General features: G+C 43.4%; 1 protein-coding gene across 3 annotated transcripts in view; it reads right to left on the bottom strand.

Moving 5' to 3' along the window:
- The window catches only part of grid2 (glutamate receptor, ionotropic, delta 2), a 476,444-nt gene extending 453,642 nt beyond the window's left edge, over positions 1-22,802 (bottom strand). For 2 of the 3 annotated variants that reach the window (XM_084359835.1, XM_084359836.1), the window contains exon 1: positions 21,554-22,802. In XM_084359835.1, the coding sequence (XP_084215961.1) occupies positions 21,554-21,641 (88 nt within the window). In that variant the 5' untranslated portion in view covers positions 21,642-22,802. The remainder of the gene's footprint in view (positions 1-21,553) is intronic. The other variant, XM_084359834.1, reaches the window with a different exon arrangement.
- Between the last annotated feature and the right edge of the window lie 334 nt (positions 22,803-23,136).

Here is a 23,136-nt window from a genome sequence, read left to right as displayed (position 1 = left end):
ACATCGAGATAAAGATTATGATCTGTATCGTTTGCTTAGCGCTATTGGAAAACAAAGGTAATTTAGGGTTGAACAGAAGCGGAGAGAAAGTACATGCGACATAATGATATAATTACAGTTTTGGTTGGTCTGAAAGTATAACTGCACTTCTGTTTTACAGTCACCAACGATGTCATCTGAGAGTAAGAATGACTCAGAGTGTGGGCTGAGAAGATTGGTATAGCTTGTTCTGTGCTTATTCTGTGTGTGTCACACACGCAGGACTAGGTGGAGAGAAATTACTATATGAAGATACAATGCTACACATACTGCAGGCATGGCACACATCTTAATATGTTAATTTCCACAAAATGGATGCCCTCAGACATCCTACCTAGAGTTTTGTAAGAAACTTCTCAGAAGTAGCTGTTTTTGCCTTTGGTTAAAAGTCAGCCAGTTTTTCAGTTCGACATCAAGCTACCACTTCTCGTCAAATCAAATTCCCTCAAGTCTTCGAGACATCCGGCCGATCCGATCCTGTCTTCCCCTTTCTGCCCTGTAGCTGTTTTCATACCACGAGCTATGCAAGCGGAGCATGTTTTCAGCCTGTTACACTGCTTTTGAGAAATTATGCATCGTGATGGGCTCGTGTGCTATTGAATACGACAGCTCATCTTATCTGGATACGACGTCCGACATCAGCAACGGCTCCTGTCTCGCTTTCTCTCTCTGCCATTCTCTTTTACATCCCCTCTGCTTTTCCTAGCCGTGGTTTAATGTCTTAGCTTCAACTCCTGGCTGGGTTTCAATGCTTTATTTATCAGTGTAACCATGAAATTATTCTGTGCAAGTGGCCATGCGGGTATTGCGAAGTACATGAGAAAAAGTTTCCAATTAGAAAAAAAATGAAGTAGGAGAAGTTTTCAAAGATCACGAAAACTGAAACTCTCATTGTTTCTCTTTATTTAAAGAACAGAGCTCATACATGTTTTATGAGCATCTGCCTTATCTCAGCAAGGCCTGAATAAGAACTGAAGGACTGGTAAATTATTTCTGATGTCTTCATAAGGAAAAGAAACACTATGTGGCTGTATGAAGCAAATTAGGGCTGTGTATTGTCAAGAACATCGCAACACTGTTCCACTTCAGTACCGCGGGTGACATTATACATATTTGTTTTGGCACTGCTGTAAGAGTAAGTCAGTGCACTTTGTTGCGCTTGGATGTGATTTGCTTTAAACTGACACTAACTAATGCAGTATGTCTTAAAGCAGCATGCTATCTTACTTTATTATTTTTGTTAAAGAGCAAACTGAGAAGTATTATATCATAATGAAAAGTATATTGTTAAAGTGGGAGTAACCAAAATGGAGCAGTCTTTCTCTTGTTGTAATCCTAAAATAACAATGAGGTTAATTTGTGCCCATGTGCTATTTCAGTGAGTCGCAGTTATATGTGGTTGTGTCTACAAAAAAATAACAGAAGCAGAGTGGGAGCAAGTGCGGCAGTGCAAAGTGCAGTTTTGGTGTCAAAGATTACCAGACTTTGTACTTGCTATCCCTGCCGGCTCAGCGTACGTCAGAAACAAATGGTGCAATGAGCAGTCACATCCTGTGCTAGATTTCCATGGCTCCATCAACTGGTGCATGCACACAGAGATCCCACTCAAAAACTAACCAGCCTGGTTTTATGAAAGATGTATAGTCATACAAAAAAAGGCTATTTGATTGGCCATATCCAATATATTCCTTCTAAATCAGTTACCACAACCATTACCGCTGCCATTAGAGGTGCATAATGCTCTAGTTTCTGGAATAAAGCATGGAGAAATAAATGCTTGCACATTGGTGCAATAATCCAGGGCTAACTAGCTTAGCGAGCCAGTTAACTTGAGACAACATCATGAAATACAGAGAGAGAATCGAGTAAGTACAATACTTTTAGGATAGCAGACAACCTCTGTCGTCTATCCTTCTGCCAAACACGCCAGTGTACAGTTCTTTTGATGAGCTAATGCAAAGAGCTGAAACTCTCTATTTTTCTGGCTGAACCGTGACACATCATCACTCAGCGTCATTCATTTTCTTCTGTCTGCGTGACAACTTAGAACAAAGACCTGTTTCATCACAGAGTCTGGTCGGGGAAGAACAGAGAGGAAACAGACAGACAACCAGGGAGATGTTAGAAAGAGATAGGGAGAACAAACTGGCAGACAGGTGATCCCATTCGCAGTCATGTTCTTCAGTGACCTCGCATTGACCCTATCAAAGATGCTATCAGACATACAGACATACTGGAGAAGATGGAGGTGGAGAGATACCTGGAAAACTTCCCTTCTTCTTCCCCCTTATTTTTCTGTCCTCTGGTAACCTGTCTCATTTTCACTGTGTCTCCCTGTTACATCCTTTTCTTTTCTCACATCTCTTTCATAATTGAGGTAAAGGGGAGAAAAGGTTATTGTAGTTTCCGTAATGGAAAATGCTGCTTCTACTTCACATAGTCCTTCTGGTTTGATATAAAGGGCGGGTGAAACATCAACAACCCCTTGCTAGATTTGCTTTTTGGTAGTTTATGTCAGTGATGGTGTATTTTAAAGTAAAGTCCCCCAAGATCCACAAAAGCCTGCCGTGTTGTAATATAAATGTGTTTTGGGTTGTTCTTTTTACTGATTGTTATGTTGTTCTTGTACTTTTATTTGTGATATGTTTGGTGTTTTTATGCCAAAGTTTCCACTCTAGGATTACAGCAAATGCTTGGATCACTGCAACAGCATGAATAAAATAAAAATGCATGCTTTAGTTACAGATTTTCGTTAATAAAGAGTCGACAGGTAACTGTGGCAGGCAGCCAATGTCAATGCTAACGCTAAAATTATGCAAAACTACCTCCTACCTCTGTAGTTTCGGCACCCTAGCTCGGACCATGTCCGCTTTCAAACTCGGCCTTTATTATGAATACTCCCATGTAATTTTAGTGAATTCCTTTGTAGGAAACTTGTAAAATTACAAGCAGACATTCAAAAGTTTGGAGTGGAATAAAATGGTAGCAGCATGTATCTCATTATTGTTATCAATTGTCAGATAAGGCAGATCAGGTCGGCTCTCATCATCACAGCCATCACACTTGATGCCAGTGACAAGCGCCAGCAGCGCTAAGCCTGTATGTTGGCAAAGCAGGTAGCTGACAACACCTCATCAGGCCTCATTAATGTCGTGCCAGGACAGATGTAGGGAGAGACTTAAAAGCCTCAAGAACTTTCCAGTCGTTGGCACTGGTTATAGTGCCGCTTGTTACATTTACTGAACAGCTTCCGAGGTCAGTCGATTCCTCCATGGAAATATTAACTGTCGATACATTCAATACAGTTTTACAGATTTTTAAACTTAGTGCTAAAAATAAAATCAGGTTCTGGGGTTTGGTTAAGGAAGACACCGAATCTTGGCACCTCTCCCTGCAGGACATTTACATTTAAAAGCTTTACTTGTGAAAAATAAAAGGGTGAGCATTTGATTTTCTGACTTTTTTCTTTCTTTCTGTTTTTTTTTTTTGCACCTTCCTGCTTGTCCTGGAGGAAGAAAAGCTGTTTCATTTGGCTGACACCTGTTAAGAGCTGTTTTTTTTTTCTTTCACCCTTTGAATCTCGTTTCTGTTGTTTTGAGTTCATTTTTTCCTGCATGCGCTCTGCCTGTAGCTCTGTGCAACATACTCACTAAAATGTTGTGACAGCTTAAAGATGATGCCATTAGGCTGTATGAAAATTATAATAAAGGAGTTGCATTACATTTAGACTTACAGAAGTAGTTAGTCAACGTAATTAAGTCATAAATATATTATATATTATGCTCGGAGGCCATGGAGTGGTGAGTTGTGGGTAGCTTTTACACATTAGGAACGTATTTACATGTTTTCCCCCCCAAAAAAGGTCATGGCACCCTCTGCATCACCAGCTCTGAAAGTAAACCCGTGCTAACCCAACATAGATCACAGTTAAACCATGAAATGACCTATAAGTATCCTCCGCAACAAAATATTTCGGCATAGCGGTGCCGTAGAGCAGAACCTCACAAAAGCTGGCATTATGTGAAAGAGGGACTGCTTATCATTGCTATGCTGAATATTTCCACCCAAGGCAGCTGGCAGAGGCTGGAGCCCAGCTCCACCGATGTAAGATAGCGGTGCTGAAAGAGCTCGTTCTCTACCACTCCTGTCTCACTCTGCCAAAGGCATTCCCCTCAGACTACAGTCACTATCCATTGCATAACAACCCAAAAAAGCATGCAGATAAACCAGAAACATCCAACCATATGTCTTAAGGCCACAGCACAAACATGCCGTTGCTCCTTGGAATAAAGTGCATAATATGTACTCATTTCTGGCTGTCAAGGACATCTTTCTCCCACTAGGCACTAACTACTAAATCAACAAAATCCTCTCAATATCTCCTGCTTTAACATGGCAGCTGTTACTAAATGTGCATTTCTGCATAAAACACTGTAAGAGAAAATAACTTCACAAGAATCTCTTTTTCCCTTTTTTCTCCTGTACTGGATGCGGTGGCATTGTTTTAGCATTTATCCTTGTTATTAAAAATCTGCACCTAGCCTTCTGCTGTCACATGCAGTAATGCCTGAAATACAGAGAAGCAGTACTGAGCTGACAGAATCACCATAAATACCACTTGGCCCAAGGCTTGTATTCTAAAAACGTGCAGCTGTTTCATCGCAGGAAGCATTACTTTGAGTGTGTGCGTTAGATGCAATGATCAGCTTGATCAGCACATCGGTGCAAGTTCACAATGCCTGTAAGCCTAGTAGTGATTATCACATTTTACTACCTGGCAGTCTTTTAAAATGTTCAGGATCTTCCTTTAAGCTGTCCAGCTGTAATGCAGGTACCAGTGTTCATCAGATTATCTGAGAATGTGAGGGGTTTACAGATTCAGTCTTAAGCTAAACTGCTCACAGAGTCACCCCGATAACATCAAACATGTTTGATATTGATGATTTAAAAACGAGATGATTACATCGATACATTATGAGCCAGACCACAACACAACCATTGAGAGAGGCATCCCTAAGCAGCTGACGGTGCTGCCAATCAACGACAGAGATCCTAGCCCTCGAGGCTAATGTTAGCTAGCATACTACTGTCAACAGAAACTTAAAATCTCAGCTTCAGTTCTTGCTGAAAAAAAGAAAACCCATGTTGACCGTGTCTCCACTCTCATCCAGACCTGCTTAACGATGTGCTTTTGTTTATTCTCACTGCAACACATTACTACAGCAAGTTGAAGCACCACATCGATCACTATTTTGTTTACGTCTGCATCCTCATTAAATCTATCTGAGAGGGATCACATGTGAGTGCAGCTTCAGCCTACAGAGCCATGAAGCCATGCCCTCGTTGCTGTCTTCGTAGTTCATTTAACATGTCGTGTGCACCAAATTCAGAACTGCATGTCCTTTGGTCCTCAGCAACACACATGCTAAGTGTGAAGTAGATCGGATGAACGGTTCCCGAGATGTGTGACTAACAGACAGACGGACAGAGAGAGATTCCCTGCTTTATAGGTAACCGAGTCTGTAGTTATTAACTAAATAGAGTGTGCATCAGTATTAAGCATTTCTAATCTCGTTCTATGTTCCTGAACAATCCCATAGACCACATCAGTCAGGAGCCACAGCTTATGGTCGAGATGACAACAGTCCTTATTACTTATGTCTGCATTCTCTGCCTTACAGCATAACCTGAGATAAAAGAGGTCATCCATACTGTTGACCGTTAATCCCCATCAAAATGAAAATTTGCCAAGTTTAAGCTGCTGCCTCAACATCGCTCTGACAACTTAAAAGAAATCTGAATGAGGGCAAATACAAAAAAATGGGATGGGAGCTTTACAACATTACTTCCAATGAGCAGACTGCATAATTAGCTGCTGTTTAGCCACTTCCCACTGGAACCCATAATGTTGGCTCACTTTTCACATTTCGTGCAACCTCTTGCTACAACTGTTTCTCTCTAGTAAGGGCTACATTTCAACAGTGCTGTAATTTCTCCCCTTAGGAGACCAAGGCCCATTACACATTACACATTTTTCCCCTGAATGCTGCATATATTTCACAGACATAGGCTCAATGTGCACTCATAAACACACCCACACACGCACAGAAACGTACCGTACACTTTCACATGACCTCGCCGTAGCTTTAAAATTCACCGACGGTATGTCAAGACATGCCAGTGCACCTACATTTAAAGATACTGTACCGAGCGGCGTGCACCGAGGTGACCCTTATAGTACTCACACATACAGTATGAGTGCATGCACACACGGCTGATTTGGTTTGACTGCACCGTAATGCGCTGGGGTTAGATGGCTGTCCAGTGTGCATAACCCTCGGCAACTGCATGGAGATGGAAAAATAAGACTGTCTGTTCTCATATTCTGTTTCTCTGCTGAGCTGCACAGCCAGACAGGACATAGAGGAGGAGTGTCTGTGTGCGTCTGTGTATGTGAGCCTGAACAGCTGACTGCTTACATCTACCGCTTCTGGTGCATATTGTACATATGATACGCATATTCATACAGACACACGCAATACGCACTACTGCTCATTACAGATTCCAGTTCAACTCATCAAAAACCCATGCGAGTTGGTTTTTTTCACCACTTTTATTACATTAGTTTCAAATATTGGAATTTGTGAGACGCACATCAAATTTCACTCTGCAAGATTAACTGTTTCCATAATGCCGTAGTAATCCTTAATGTATTACTCCGGTATAGATTGTGTTAACTTGATGTCACGATAAAGCAGGGAAGACTTCGTTGACATAATGTATTACACATGCACTTTAATGCAATTGAGCAGAACACAAATCTGTGACACTGGACGCAAAATTGTTCATACCGTCGCTACAGTACGAACATCAGTAAGAAGTAGTTAGCATGTGGACGTGCCATGTTTTCACAGCTCTGTTTTGTTATCGAAGGTCAAGTTGGAGTCGCTGTATGTTGACTTTGGACTCTTGCTGCCTTGGAGAGACAAAATACATACTAATCCACTCTTGCTCTCCCTTTCACCACTAAACCGTTCCTGAATTACAGCATCGTCCTATCGTGCATGTCCTGTTCTAAGCTTTGCTAACTCCCTTAAATGTGTGTGTGTGTGTGTGTGTGTGTGTGTGTGTGTGTGTGTGTGTGTGTGTGTGTGTGTGTGTGTGTGTGTGCAAGAGAGAGAGAGAGAGCACGATATTTTTTTAATAATGACAGATAGACAATTTGGGAATGCAACACAAATCAGTGTGACCTTTACTTGTAAGCATTTATATGCATACACACTATTTATTTTTTATTTTTTTAAATAACGCCCACTTATTCTCTCTCCTGCTCTGACGCACACACACAGGTCACCGGAAATCAGTGGAATTATGGGACCAAAAACAACAATATCCTGACGATTAGAGCTGGGACCTTCAGACTAAAGAGGATTTGCAGCTTAACTTTTTAAGATTTAGCTACAAGACTTATGTTCAGGACCACAGTGTAATTGAATAAGACATTTGCATAAGGATTACCAGTACCCAGTTCTAATTCTTTTTATTTAATACCGAAAAAGAGATATTTTCAGTCAAGTGAATAATGGTTATAAATGACAAAGGTAAGCGCACGCTCTCTCTCCTTCTCGCCGTGATGTGCTCTGAAGGGTGAAGAGGGTAAGCAAAATAGTTTCCAATTATACTCATCTGACCACTGCCTTCTGACTTACATTATGGTGCCCCAAATGCATTAGTGGTGATTTTACTTGGTGCATGTTTCAAGGGTCCTATCTGTGTCACACAACACAGTGCCTGAAGTACACAGTGTTCCCTGAAGTCATAAAACAAAAGCAAAGCGACCCAGAGGTATCCTATAATTTCTCATTTTATTAGGACTATATGCATGACCAAGGACGAGCTGGAGGCCCAGGAGGCAGAGAAATGGGGAAAATAAAAGGGGCAGTACAAATAAGTAAATGCATCAAAATGAGTTAAATATAGAAATGAGGAAAAGAACTGAACTACTGTATGCACATGGTTACGTTTCTTGTTTTTATCTTTCACTTTTGCATCTCATTTCATTAAAATGTTGAACTATTTGCTTCGTATGTTGTACATTACATTGTTGTAATTGTTTCAAGTAAATCTTACATAGTGTTATTTCCCAAAGTATTTTATTTTGTAGCATTTATTTTTGTGTTACAATGTTTATATGGGGTATTGGTGTGGCTTCCGCGACAACTTAAAGAAATCTGAGGCATTGTTAACGTTATAACTCACACCTGGGCTTTACCTCCCACGACAAGTGAAAATGTCATTAAAAAGATTTAAAGAGATTTACAACAGCGCAAAAATGTTACAGCAGTCCTGCTCTTTTTTAAAGAAAATGGCGATGATGAGGATGGCAACAGTTTTCAGCATTTCTATATCAGTGTGCTGCTGCTAAAGTTATCAATGGTGGATAATTTAGTTCACTAAACACTCACTTAGCCAAACAAACTGTAAACCTTTCGTTTTTATGACCTCTCACATCTTACATAAAGAAACCTGTACGACAATCAAAGAGTTGCTTGCCCACAAACATCTGCTCTGAATAGCAGGCAGCAGGTTATTACGAAGCGTGAGGAATAGAAAAAGGTGACTGTGTCTGTATTGAAACCTACATTCAGTTTAAAGTGAATAAAAGCCAAAAGAAAGATCTATATTTACTCCATATTGACACTCTTACTCAAACTAAACTATGCCAAATGAAGACAGACAGGGGAAAAGTAGACTGAGACTGCAAGTTAAAGCATTTTAACTGGCAGCTTGAAGCAGGAGAAGAATCCAAGGAGCCTAATCCAATCATTGTGTGTATATATATATATATTTTTTTTTCCCAAGCTGTAGTCATAAACACACACATAATATAGAGATTCAGTGAAGGCAATTACAGTACTCTGACTCTACTTGCAGAGCAGAATTTTATTCTCTATACTACATATATGAGTGTTGCTATGAAAATTTCTCACTGAATAACACTATGCATGTATGAAGCTAGTAACAAGTACAAAATGATTCAGATATTCACAGAGAACAACAAAAAAAAGACCAAGTAAAAAAGGAGCAGAACGTACGCTTGATTAGAGGGAAAAAAAAAACAGAGATGTAAATTCTCGTTTGATTGTAGGTCAGCAGACGTTTAAAGACCGTGGAGTGAAGACAGTGTATGTGTGGGCAGGAGTGGCGTACAAAGAAGAGACGCTGAGACAGTGGAGGAAAGGAAAAACAAGTTAAGAAGATAGGGGAGTGAAAGAATGACAGCCCAGAGGGTCGTCCGCAGCCAGAGAGGTCCTAATGATGCTGTTCCAAGGAGTACTGGGTGTACTCAGCGGTACTCTGAAGCAGGGGCGCCGTCAGGGATTGTGGGCCCCATGAAGAAACATCACATTGGGCCCCATCGACACAGGCCACGCGCAACTGCTGTAAGCACATCTTCAGGACCCAATCAACCCACTCAAAGCTTTATATGACTCTACCTTTGCAACTGTCTTGTCTCTTGTAGTCCAATACTCACGGTATGATGTTTGCTGCCAGCGAGCTGTGCAAATATAACACTGTTATACAGCAATACTAACATGCTCTATGAGAAATGTTACAGTCTAAATGTAATTCTGTAGCAGTCCCATTGTTTAAGACTAACTATCTTTCTTTTCAGATCACCTGTGCGCAGGGTGGGGAGACTCCTGATTGAGGAGTGGAGGCAGCTTGGGGCATTCCCCTCCCAGCCAACCCTTTTGTGAAGGCTTAAAAGAGGGAGGGAGGCACCCAGGTGGCTCTCACACTCATTCTGAATCTGTCCCTGACTCACTGTGAACCTCGTCCCATTAGATTGCCGGCCAGAAACTCTGGTCTGTTTCGGCCCTATCGTGTTTTCTTGGCTGCCCCGCGTCGTTCTAGCGAGGCAAACTGTGGTCATTCTTGAACCCCTTGAAACCCGAGTCCCCATACACCCTTCAGTCTTGACATTTTATTTCAATAGGGCTTGTAGGAGCACATTTTAGTTTGATTATAACCTGAAGAGGCATTTGTTTATTGGTTTATTGTCCAAGTAGCGGACATTGAGCATCCCCTCTAGATTTGTTTTTTGTTCATGTTTGTATGCAGGTTGGGCTTGGGCTGTAAGTAGTTTACTGCCAGTACCGCCACAATTTTTGTTGGAAAATTATTGGAAAATGAGGTTTAAAAAATAAATGAACAGCACTGAATCCTGCAGAATATTGACACTACCACTGGATGTTATGTTTTATTGTGTTAACAACACTAGAGGAAACTATGAGGAGTTCTTTTTAATGCACTTATTGCATCGAAACATTTTGGAGAAGTCAGATGTTAATGGATTGTGACACAATGCTTGAGACTGCAGACGTTTTCATCGCGGCTTTGGTCTGGGTGTCAGAATCGTTCCACCCCTAATGTCTACAACACGAGCTGTTTGCTAAGGATCAAGGCACACCACACATAAAACAGCAAATCATTACCCAGGACCCACCTACAGTACCTAACATTCAACCCCTTTTATCTGGATGCTGTAACTATTACAGTGACTGTGTAATCAGCACAGAAAAAAGCAGCCATAATCAATATGCTATCCTCCTTGCTACCGGTCCCCGACGCAATTCATGCCTGTACTGGAAATAACAATGAAGCTTTAACTCTTTGGATACAGATTTGTAAGCTATTATAAACCTGTGAATTATGTCACATTGGGGGCAGCTGAGAGACAAGCGCCTCGAGATTTAATAAGAGCTACACTCACAAGAGAGTGGGACAATACTTGTAAAATATTGTTGTATGCTAATGTCCCAAAAGTGCCTGTTACAGATGATTAGCTGCAAATCACACTTCTGAGACATGCCTCTACTGTACGTATACAAACAAGCATACACCTACAACGGGATCTGCAGCGTTACAGTAAAACCAACATCACATTCTCATCACGTAGCGCTGTTTGAATGGCCAAAACAGTCAATTCTAGCCCCCTGCTGTTACTGTCTGTCTACCATATTTATTATACCTAATGTTGTTTGCACTGCATGTAGCGGCCGCATAAATCATTCCACGGTACAGCTTTTTAGCCTCAGGATCTGTGTTGTTGCAGTCTACAGTGTGCTGATCTGCATGGATGCACATAGAGGAAGTCTGACTGTAGTAAACATGTGGAGAAATATATCGTCCCCTCACCAGGAGTGTTCACGCTGAGCCTTCATAACCTGGAGGTGGGGGGTGGAAGTGTGAAATAAAGAACAAGGGATACACTGTTCATTTGTAATGCACTTGAAGCTTATTCTATTGCATCAGTTTTGGACCACGAGCAGTGCTTCTTGATTTATGTTTGACGAGCAGATTCCACATGTTTGATCGTACTTAACTCATTTATTTAACGCATTTCTTCCCTTCAGAAGGGTTGAAGACAACAAATACAAGCGCGAGTGTGTTCCAGATATTGAGTTACACTTTGGCTGCAGTGGGTCATTTAATGAGGGTTACAGCTGTAGAGGGAGGCTGCGGTCTGTGAGTCAGGCCACCCCGACCATGACTAACGCACAATTGGTTTAGTTGAATCTGTTGCGCGGTACAACACATTACATTAACAGGGCAGAAGGAGGCTGTGCATAACATAGCCTCTATTAAGCTCTCATCTTTTCTCTCACTTCTGCTTTTAGAGGCTGAATCACAGTTTATTCAGGTTAGCATTAGTGGCTAACCACGGTAATCTAATATTGTAGGCAGGATAAGCAGTTGCAGCCATTAATTATTAACATGGGCAAGAACAAAAGTGGTCGGTTCCTCGGTATCTGTACGGCGAGGAGGGATTTTTTTAAAATCCATAATGCACACCATATGCAAATGTCGGCACTTACTGATCTCTCTCACTCAATTGGTTGATTTTCAGACTCAAAAGGAGGACTAGATTGAAAGCTACGATCCAGATGGGCACACACAGGCAGCTTTGTGACGTGTTGCCAAGTGTGTCAGACAAAACAAGCAAACGGCACATTGCGATTCCACGACAGTGATAATCAAAGTGTTTAACACCTCTCGGTTCCGATGCATGTTTCTGTAATCACTGACAGCATATTAAACATCAATGGGGGAGGTAGAGACAAAAGAGAGAGAGAGAGAGAGAGGGGAGCAATGAAAGGAGGGAGAACAGGGAAATGATGAGGGGCAAATGAGGAGAAAGGGAATGGAAATGCACTTGGTGGTGGAAAGAAATTAAATGACCTATATTCAACAAGTGGAAGAACACATGCACACATGTTCAGTGATTTACCATATCAAAAGTGACCGCAGGGGACGTAAAGCCAAACCAAAGCAAGTACAGACTAGGTACAGGAGTGCAATACATCTGGAGCTATGTTCAATTTGAATTCATTTAATCTGTGTGTGTTATGGTTTTACTCTGATCGTGTGTTCGCAGGCCTTCATATAGCAGGTGGTTTTTATCGCGAGTGTTGCAGTGGTTGGATACAGTGTTAACTCAGGAAAGCTATCATTTCAACAATACTTGACAATATATTCAAAAATAACTCAAGCAAGGTGACAAGTTCTATCTATGACAAGAGAATGGAAAGCCAGTTGGAGAAGCTAACAATAATGTTAGCCTGATAGCTTAAAATGTGTATTTATAAATGGGTATTTATCTTCTCCTCCACTGACACTGCCTCTGACTCATTGAAGCTAAAATCGAGCTCACCAGTGACAAGTGAAGTGAGACCGCCATTGTTAAGGACACAAGCAGTCTCGTGTGCAGGACGAGTGCCAAATGAAGAACTGATTGTAGGATTAGTTGGGATTTCTTAAGTTAAAATGCAACGTCAGAGATGGGATTGGACACAGCCATGAGTTTAGGAATTGCTTCTTTAATATACAGATAAGATTTTTCCCGTCTTTAAAACTGAAGTTAAAATCAGGCAAGCAGTTAGGACACTTTCCTCTGTAATGAGGCCCGTAGCCACTGTAAATGCTTATCAAAAGTAAAACTTTTATTGGTAAAGCATGATTATGAAATGGTGGATGAATGTTGATTTCTTTTTCTCTTTTTTTTCAATGTATCTTAGAGAAATCCCTATATTTTTGCCACCCTTTGCGGAAAAACTTATATATGAAGAGGGTCATGGAGGTGTTGTGAAAATTAGCACCTAAGGTGTGATGTGATTACAGACTGCAAACCTGTTGTTCTGTAAACCTCACTGAGTAAACAACACATGATTTGTGGTATAATTAATAAAGACAGTAAAGCTGTTGAGACACAGGGGCCATGGATTTGACAACAATGACAAAATAAATATTTAATATAATATCTTTAGTGTGTATATAGACTGGAATGCACTCATATTTGAAAGGCTGTAGTACAACCAAGTTCACAGCCAACCGTCGATGTGCTTATTCAAGAATGAACAAAGCAAGGAAAAACAATAAAGGCAATGTTCCTTGAATTTAAAAGTGTTGTACGTGTGTGTTAGTGTGCATACTGTTTTGTGACTGCGTGGTTGCTCTGTGTGCACATTTGTGTGTATGTGTAAGCGCGAATGCTGTGGTTTATGTGCATGTGTGCACAGAGCGGAACAAACGTGCCAGCGCCATGCTCTCTGTGTTTTATAGTGCTATGAAAAGCAGCCTGGCCACGATTGTAGAGGAAATAATTCAAAGGAGAGAGAGAGAGGCAATGCCAGCAAAGTAAGCTGGCACTCACACACACACACACATGCATGAAGACACGCAAATATACACACCCAGCCACGATGGCATGTTCCCATAGACACAGGATGCAGTCCGGAGATGTACATGTACATGCAAACGAGCACTTTGATACGCATGCAAGTTCAGGCAGTGTGCACACTGCTTAATGCATGAACATGCTCGCACACAGGCACGCCCGAGGTGCTCACACAAGTACAGTATGTACACAAAAACATATTTTATGCGCATCCAGGGCACCTTCTGCCCCAGTGAGACAAAGTGCAGATTGCTGGAAGACTAAAACAGCATTTGTGTCGGCAGAGAGACACGAACAAGACCATGAAAGGAAAAGAGAGTCAGGGAGGAGAGGGCAGCTGTAAATTCACTCGACTGCAAGAATGTAGGAAGTACAGGATGGCTGAACACCATACAGTACAAGGACACTTACACCCACGTATGAGTGCATACAACACGAGCCTTAAATAAGACAAATATGCAGACACATTAGACAGTCATGCTAGTGCTTAGTCCGTGAAAAGAACTGTTTTCCTTTGAAGCTTCTTCATCATTAGCATGATTACATACTGCAGACCTAATGCACACCAAGCATTCCTCCCAAAAAAGACCCACTGCATTAAAAGTGGACCATGGTGTTACTCTACTGAATTTATTTCTGCTCATATGTGTATTTTCCTCATTTTTTGAATAAAAATTGCAGAAAGGTATGATTAATTCCTCAGTGTGAGACAGTATGATTGGCGAGAGAGCTGTGCATAGTGTGAAATGTCTCACATCACGCAACCACAGTAACATATAAGAGCAGCTGCAAAATGGCTTTAGGTAGCATTGTTCAGAAGCACTTAAAGCCCTGGATGTAACCTTTTCTAGAACATGGAAAGCATTTCTGGATTCATTCCAGGGTTCACCAGTTACATTATCCTGAAACTCAGTAAATATGCATCCTGAAACGGTGCCATCCATCCATTTCTTTCAGTCACCAAACAAAACACAGACCGGGAAATGTCTTTGTGTGTGTATATGTGTGTTTGATCTGCACGCATGCTCACAGAAGCGGTTCGAGTCAATCTCCACAGAAAAAGCAAACTGACACTTGTTGTGGTGAACAAGGTTCTTGTCCTCGGATGACATTAAGCGTGTTTGACTGTGCGTGTGTCGACTGGATAAACACAAACGCACAATACAATCATCCGGGAACAAGGGCCTATGTTGTACAAGTCCTTACCAGGCCATCTGGTGTGCTCTACCTGCTTCACTGACTGCTGCAGCGAGATGAAGCACCTTCGGCAGGGCTGGGCTGTCTCTCCTCGCCTACATCTGCAGTCAACCTCAGACAGGCAATCATACTTCTTCTCACAGCTACCTGTCAGTCCATCTCAACTTCAGAAATACACAGATATATTCTCTCTTTCTCTGTGTCTCAGTGGCCCGGTTAAGGGTTCTGCCTCAGTGACCAGGTACAGACGTCAGAGCTTCTGTCTGTCTCTTTCCTTCACAAGAGGATGCACAACAGTCTCAAGTATCACAGAAACACAAACAAACCAGACACACCTCTATAAATCATATCCGCACACACACATAAAACTCTAGTGTTCATCTGCACAGGTGAGGTGCTAAATCTTCACAGTCGAAGAACGCACGGACCAGCACATCTGTCAAGACTCATAGATGTATAATTCAAAGGATGTGAAGCATTTAATACACACTGCCGAGCCCCCGCCCTTCTAAATCGGTGCATGGCTGCAGATTAAAATGCGCGTGTGCGCGCACATGCACAAACAGAAGTTGATAGTTCAAAGGAGGAAGCGGTGTTGACAGCTGTGAAACTCGCAGACAAAACCAGGCAGGAACAGCCATTCACACACACTGAGATGTTTAGAAATCCTTCTCCATGGGAAAGACCAGAATAGCACCAGAATGAAAGAAAAACCAGGCCATGCCAGGACAAATCTCCCCCTCTGTCTGTCTATCCCCCCTTTCTTCCCTCGCCACACAAATCAAGACAACTTCTCATTTGGTCTTTTCAACTTTTTCCATCAAAATGACAGAAATCCTTTCCTTTCAATCACCACTTTTAAGGGACAGAGCTTCCTTACCACACACCCACACACACAAACGCACACACTGCAAAGATCCAATAACCTGTGTCTGATCCCTTCCTCATCACCTTAAATGAACTGGGCATTTCAAAGGATTAACACAACTTTTCATTCTCTCTGTCACTTTCGTCTAAATGACGAGGGTCCTCCACAGCTCACCTGGTCCACAGCAGGACTCCACTGTCAGAGATCAAAACATAGACCATTAAACGCATTTCTATAATGTACGTGTGTTGACAGACACACAAACTGTGCATACGTTTGAGGAAAATCTTCATTAAATGTTCTAAAAACTAATTAGCGTTCTAATTTTGTGCATCGTTAGTTATGTGGTCCATGAGTGAATCATTTTCTTCACAGCTCTAAAAACGTCCACAGTTTGGAGACCGACTACGAAAGCCTGCAATCTGTGCCGTATAACATTAGCTGTCATCTGTGATACCATAGACATCGCGGGTCGAAATGTAAACGCTAAACGAGCTAGAGCTGTAATAAATGGATCTCAGTGGACCTTGGTAATTAGTCTGATGTCACGCTCATCAGCCAATTTCTGCGACCACACGTGTTGTGTGTTTTGGAGGCAAATCTTGGCAAAGCGAGAGAGAGAACACAGAAAAATATCAAGCGATAAAACAAAACTGCAGGCCCACCAGCCTTAAATGTTTCTAATGTGTCTAACGAGAAGTAGCATGGTCTGTTAGAGCTCCTGAATCTGATTTTCAGCAATTCTTCCCTGACTCAGTATCACTCTTTGACAGTAATTGATGTAAAGTAATCCATCAATGATTCAACAAAAATCTTGGCCCTAAGTTAATTTGCAAAAATTGCTTGCAAAACTCAGCAATGGCTTCATTTTAACATGAAGCGTAGTCTAATGCATCTAATCACGCTGCGTGCCGACCAAATTTAATGGTGTTCTGCGAGATAAATGAAGCCTAATGGGTCTGCTACTCTGTCTTCAGGTGTAACAGGGCAGTAGACGGAGCCTATGGGCGCATCACGTTGTTGAGGGCCACACTGCGAGGAAATGACAGGGCAGGGTGTGACGTGACAAAGATGAGGCTTAATCAGCTCAGCCTCTCTTCCATTCATGATTGCACAGTTGACACGTTGTTGTGGGTGAAAAAAAATGTCCCTCCTTTCTCTTCATCAAGTGTTTGTTCATTCAATTTCTACTTTTCTGTTATGTAGCCAGGAGAAATAAGAAGACACCGTAACCATGGAGGGATACGTACTTTGTGGCTTTATTGGATAAAGACGTCATGCTGCAAGTATCCATCTTATATTCATTTCAATATCCCATACCCTTGGCATTTGAATCGTGTGAACATCCATGAATGATATTAAACTGCAGGCTCAGACCAAGCATTAGCACTCATAAGTACAGCCAGGACAAATCTAATATACTGTATCTGGGTGATTGGGATAAGTGCGGCGCGTGGATGCGTGAGAGAGACAGCGAGATGTGTGCCAATGAGCAATACATGATTTAAACCAGGGTGAAGCGGGCTCGCTCCCTCATCTATGCATGCATGGTGAGCCTGCGGATGCACTCTGACACACTGTGTGGCGAAAAAACCAGTGCGGCTCCAAAGTGAGGACTTAATCTGGCTGCATAAATCACAGTGACTTTCTGAGTGTAACTAATCAAGGACACACACACAACCAACACACACTTCCACTCGCTGTCTGTCTGCTCGTCTCTCTCTCTCTCTCTCTCTCGCTTTCTAACACGCACGTGCCGAATCCATACGAGCCGCCCTCATAAAGCAGAAGACCATTGCCATGCAGCACACGATGCAGTGAGGGCCAAGAGGCAAGCGGACTCCCCCCTTCCTTCTGCATGCTGATCATTACAGAGAGAGTGAGAGAGAGAGAGAGAGAGAGAGAGAGGGAGACGGGTGAGGCAGCGGTGCCAGCTCCCCAGCAGCTCAATCACATTTAATGCCCGGACAGTGCAAGATGGAAACGTCTGCCGGTCACTGCCGTTAATATCACGGAAATAAAGGCAACTCTCTAAAGGGATGGCACAGCTTTTGCAGCATAGGCCGCTAAAAAATGGTAGATGATGACAACACAAAGTCCACCTTCTCTCTCTCTTTGATTCTCTCCTTCTTTCACTTTCCGTCTTCCATCTTTTCTCCCTTTGATATACATCTCTCTCCCTCTCTTTGCACGTCTATCTCTCCCTCCTTTCCTCTCATTCCATCTTTAGCAGCAACAAAGAGATTAAAGAGGGATTACTTCTGACATGTCAATGTGATGCGGCTGCTGGGTATAGTACTTTTTTTTTTTTTTTTTTTTCTTTCTCATGCAGTCAATACGATGCACACACACAGGTCAGCATTGCGTGAGCTGGAGAGAAGATGCAGGAAGGGTCTTCAGGGATAAAAGTTATCTCTGCTTGCAAAATGCAAAATTTTTAAGAGGCAGTCACCACTGAATTGTTATTGCGGCTCCTGCTTCCTTGAAACAATACCACCTCCTGTGAGGAAACAATGATAGCGTATCATCATACTCTTTCCTGCACTTGTTAACTGCATCCACAGCCTGCTTTATCTGTTGTTTCCAAGGTCTGCCGAAGAAGCGAGGATAAGGGGAGGGGGGGGATTGTGAGCGAGAAGTATTGTTGTTTTTGGGTGATCACCTTTTGTTGTGATTCAAAGTACTCGTGGCTAGCAGGGAAATGAACTATTGATTAGAAAACAAGGTGAGGGGGAGAGAGAGAGAGGGGGGAAAACCACACCGACCAACCAACCAACCGCCCACACTGATCCTTTGTCTGCTTACACACTGACATACAAAGACTGACATGCACATACACTTGTTATGCAGGGGGGGGGGAAGTAGTCCATAACACACTGCTTAAATGGAGCTGTAACTAACCAGGAACACATTCAGCCAACCAATAAACTTCCACACTGCATTCCCTGTCTGTTGTACTAATTGGAAACCACTCACAACCCTGGTTGCCACTGCCGGGGTCAAGGTGGAATAGATGGGTTTTCTCATTATCCAAGTAACTAAATTTGCTCCTCAGACATGGATCTGGGATTTGTATGGATTATGTTGCAAACTGGGGGTGATTTGAGGGCGTCTACTTCTGTTAATCCCACGTCTGTAGAGTCTAATTTCACCCTACTGACTGGTCCAATACAGTAAACTACAATGTATATATATATATCTTCATGTTTACCATCCTCACTGAATATAAATATAAACGGACTCATTAACACAAACACTGCATACTATCGAGGGGCTGTATCTATTTCTGGCTGTTATTGAGTATACAATCTGAATGCTCTTCTGGGCGCTAATGAATGGTCTGCTGTTTTACTGTTGCAGACTTACAGCAGAGCTTCATATAAACATTTAATATGTATTCTAGCTTAGTCTGCAATAAATGTCTCTGTGCTAGCCAGCATCATCAGCCAGGAGTCATTTTAAAAATCAAACAAATTCATATTTATGGAAAAGGTTCACAGGCTACAACACAATGAGCAAGCAATCCATAAATCAGGTGTTAAGAACCAAGCCAGTGCAGCAAAAACCAAACCAAAGCACATGCTATTGGTCCACTTCATGATACCGAAAACCCAGAGCCAGTGAGACGCAATGTCCTAAATCTACAATATAGTCCCAGTTGGCCTGGAAATGAAGATCAGAGGCCGTCCGGTGTTCATACAGAGAACCTTGACCCAGATTCAGTCGCAAGAACCTCAGCGCAGTTAGCCTACATAGCCGAGGAGCCCTGTCTTGTTAACCTAAAACTGTCTCACAACCGAGGCGAGTTTAGTCTCATCGCTAACAATCAAAAGAAAGTGAGTCAGGTAAAGTTTCAGTGTCTTGCTGGGAGACACTCGCAGAACATGTGGCTGCTGCTGGGATCAAACCATCCAGTCACAGGGTGATCTGTCGAACCAGTGGATTATACTGCCGTCCCCCGTAGGGCAACAACCACAGCTTACAACCGTGTGTGTATGGGTAAGGCTTCTGTACTCAGCCTTCCTACTGTACTGCACTAAAACTTCTGCACGACCTGATTTGAATATCTTCAAAGAGAAATCAAGTTATGTGAAATATTAGTTCATTACTCGCACCATGCTGGTTTCTCCGAGGAGGAGGTTTCACCCTGATTCGATTGGGCAAACCAACTGCCTTTTCCATTGTCTGCAAATTAGATAATACGCGCTCACTGCCTTGACCTGTGTAAATCTCATTCATTTGGGCCATGCTGCTGTTGTAAGTCTGATATGAAGCATCAGCTTGGTGTGGAGCCCAGACAAGACCTCAAGCTGATCCAGCTCTTGGCAAAAAAAGTGCATCCAGGTAGTGGCTAAAAATTGGCGTGGGGTGTGCTCTGTAAATCAGCTGGCCAGGGCCTAAGTGGATCACACAGGCCAGTCCTCTCTCCCTTTCCTTGGCAGGCTGACGCGGTGGCGGGTTTGTAATGCGCTACATGTGTGCGTGAGTGTGTGACTGCTGAAATATGGATGTGATCTTGGCCATGTGCGTAATGCGGTCAAATAACAGTTCACCGTGGACAGGTGCTTATCTTTCTGCTGGTGTGTGTGTGTGTGTGTGTGTGTGTGTGTGTGTGTGTGTGTGTGTGTGTGTATGTGTGTGCGTGTGCGTGATTGCGCGTCACACTCACGCACCTACACACTGCTCTCTCTGGTCCATCGCCCATTCGAGGCCACCGAGTTGTGCAACGATTATGTGTGCCCACCACCACCTCGCGTCCTCATCTCATCCTGCAAGACACGCTCTTCAGCGTCCCCCCCTTCTCTCTCTCTCTCTCTCCCTCTTTCCCTCCCCTCCTCTCTCCCCCCCCTCTCTCTCTCTCTCTCTCTCTGCCGGAGCCGGAGGCGCTGCTACATCGCCTGAAAGAATACGCTCCCTGATGTCGAAATCACACTCAACACAACAGTGCCACACTTTGCCGGTGGTGGTGGAAGGCGGAAAAGACGTTGGGACATAAAAAAAAACGCTTTTTTTTCATTCTCTCTCTCTCTCTCTCTCTCTCTCTCTCTCTCTCTCTCTCTCTCTCTCTCTCTCCACTGGCACTGCAGTAAGCTCACGATGTAAGGTGGTAATGCCATTGTGCTCCAGGAAAATCTATAAGTAGGAAATTTGCTGCCATCCAGGATAATCCCTCTGCCATGTAGGGCAACGTCACGCCATCCTAAACCACCTGTTTTTTTTCGCGCATCCTGTGCGCTCACAGCCATTATTAGACCTTACGTTCTGGGGAAGAGCAGTGCCTTTTACTTTGCAGTCATTTGCCTTGTATTGATCAACGCACATGCCTGTTGATGAGACCGAAAGCAATCCGATGCTCGATAAATCCCTCAACTCAGGTGCAAACTTCATTTTTGCAACGATGCCCATATTGGCGCATAACACATCTCCGGTCATAAGAAGTGGATGAGCTCCCCCCCCCCAAAAAAAAAGAAATCTGCCATTTCAAGTGGGAATGCAGTCATCTACATGAACAGAAAAGCCCATTTCATACCACGAGGCGTCAAATAAATCACCGGCAATGCTGTGATTCAAGCAGCGCAGCGCACATCGAGCCCGAAACCTCCAGTCTGTTTCCCTGAGACACGCACACACACAGAAGCCTTATTGTGGCCGCGAATTAGAAGAGAGGAGGGTTAAAAAGAAGAAGAAGAAGAAGCGCAGTAACTCACCGATGTGGATGATTGAATCCGAGAGCGCCGACTTCCACTCCTGGCTCCAAAAAACGGCGACGAGCAACATAGCCGAGATAACTTTCATGTTGTCCAGAGATATTTCCCCCCCCCTCCAACAAAAAAAAAAAAAAGCCGAGAAAAACCACAGCTCTCTGAGTGAGAGCGAACAGAGTTAAAATCCAGAGAACCGGAGCTTCTTTTCTTTAGTCCATCTGTAGGGCGGTCAAGGAAATTCCCTGTGAATATCTGCCTGGAGATTTTCTTCTCTTGACGCTGGAGTGTGATGCTCCTCTGTAGAGGCTAAAAAAAAAAACACAAGTAAAGAGATTCCCGGGTAGTCACAGACAGACAGGTACCCTGTTGAAATCCCCCTCCCGACGTTAAATCATATTCTGGGCGAGCGGAGAGACGCTGAGCCGCAGAGAAAACAACCCGCATCCAAACGCCGCTGCGTTAAGGCGAACTGAGGGGCTTGGAGGATGTCGCTGCTCATTTAGAGGGAATACATCTTTAACCATTCGATGACGTGAGGGGAAAAACCTAGTTATCTTGAAAAGCAGGTCCTGTTTAGAAATGACCCGTGATTCCCAGCCTTTCAGACCTGGCGACGCAGTTCCCCTCCTGCACCAATCACCAAACCAGCAGCAGCAGCAGCAGCCTCAGCAGCCTCAGCGGACCAAGCCAACGGCCAAAACTTCCATTTTCACCAGGAGCTTTTTTTATATAGAGAGACACATATTTCTCCTCCAGCCAGCCCCTCTTTGAATATCACCAACAGCGGAACACAGCGACTTTTGTTGGAGGTTGAGAGGGGAGAAGAGATGCCAAATGATGAAAAGCCTTGTCACATGGCATTACCACGGAGAGGTACCATATTCCAAAAATTGTCTCTAGTTTCCTGTTGAGATGAGAGACACGGCTCGGTGGAGGGGGTGCTCTTACACATATGATGAAAGAGAGCTCCGGAGCCACTCTTCTTTTTTTCTGCGTCAGGAAGAGTGGGGAGGAGAGAGAAAAAAAAAATGTAGGCTATCTGGAGGAAAATTAACCGAGGATGCGCGCAACGACACTCCGCACTCTGTATGCGGGTACTCGCGTCAGCCCCGGCACGCACGGTGGCTGGTGAAGAGGAGGTATGCCGCGTCCGTGTGGGAGAGAGAGAGAGAGAGGGAGAGAGCGAGAGAGAGAGGGAGGGAGGAGACCCAGGAGAGAGAGAGGGAAAAAAGAGAGAGAGAGAGAAAGAGGCAGCAACTATGAGCAGCAGCAGTTGCCAGCCGGGGCGCGCATCCACTGTCTGGAGGTACCTTGGAGAGGGAGAGAGAGAGACGTGAATGTGGCCGTCGGGGCGGGCGGGGGCGGGGAGGCAGAGGGGGGTGTCTAACATCCAGCAGAGAGGCAGACAGATGAGGAGAGAGGGTGATCTGCCAATCTTCAGATAACCTGCTGTCTCCCTCTCACCTCAACAAGTGCTGGTTATAATTCATGATATGTAAGGTCAGCTGCGTCAAGCAACGTATGTCCATCGACTGCCCCCCAATGCTGAAGATCTCTCTCTCTCTCTCTCTCTCTCTCTCTCTCTG

Source organism: Pagrus pagrus, assembly GCF_965226575.1.
Source record: "Pagrus pagrus genome assembly, chromosome: 8".
Lineage (NCBI taxonomy): Eukaryota > Metazoa > Chordata > Actinopteri > Spariformes > Sparidae > Pagrus > Pagrus pagrus.
Note: the sequence above shows the minus strand (reverse complement) of the source record. Positions and strands in the feature narration are given on the sequence as shown.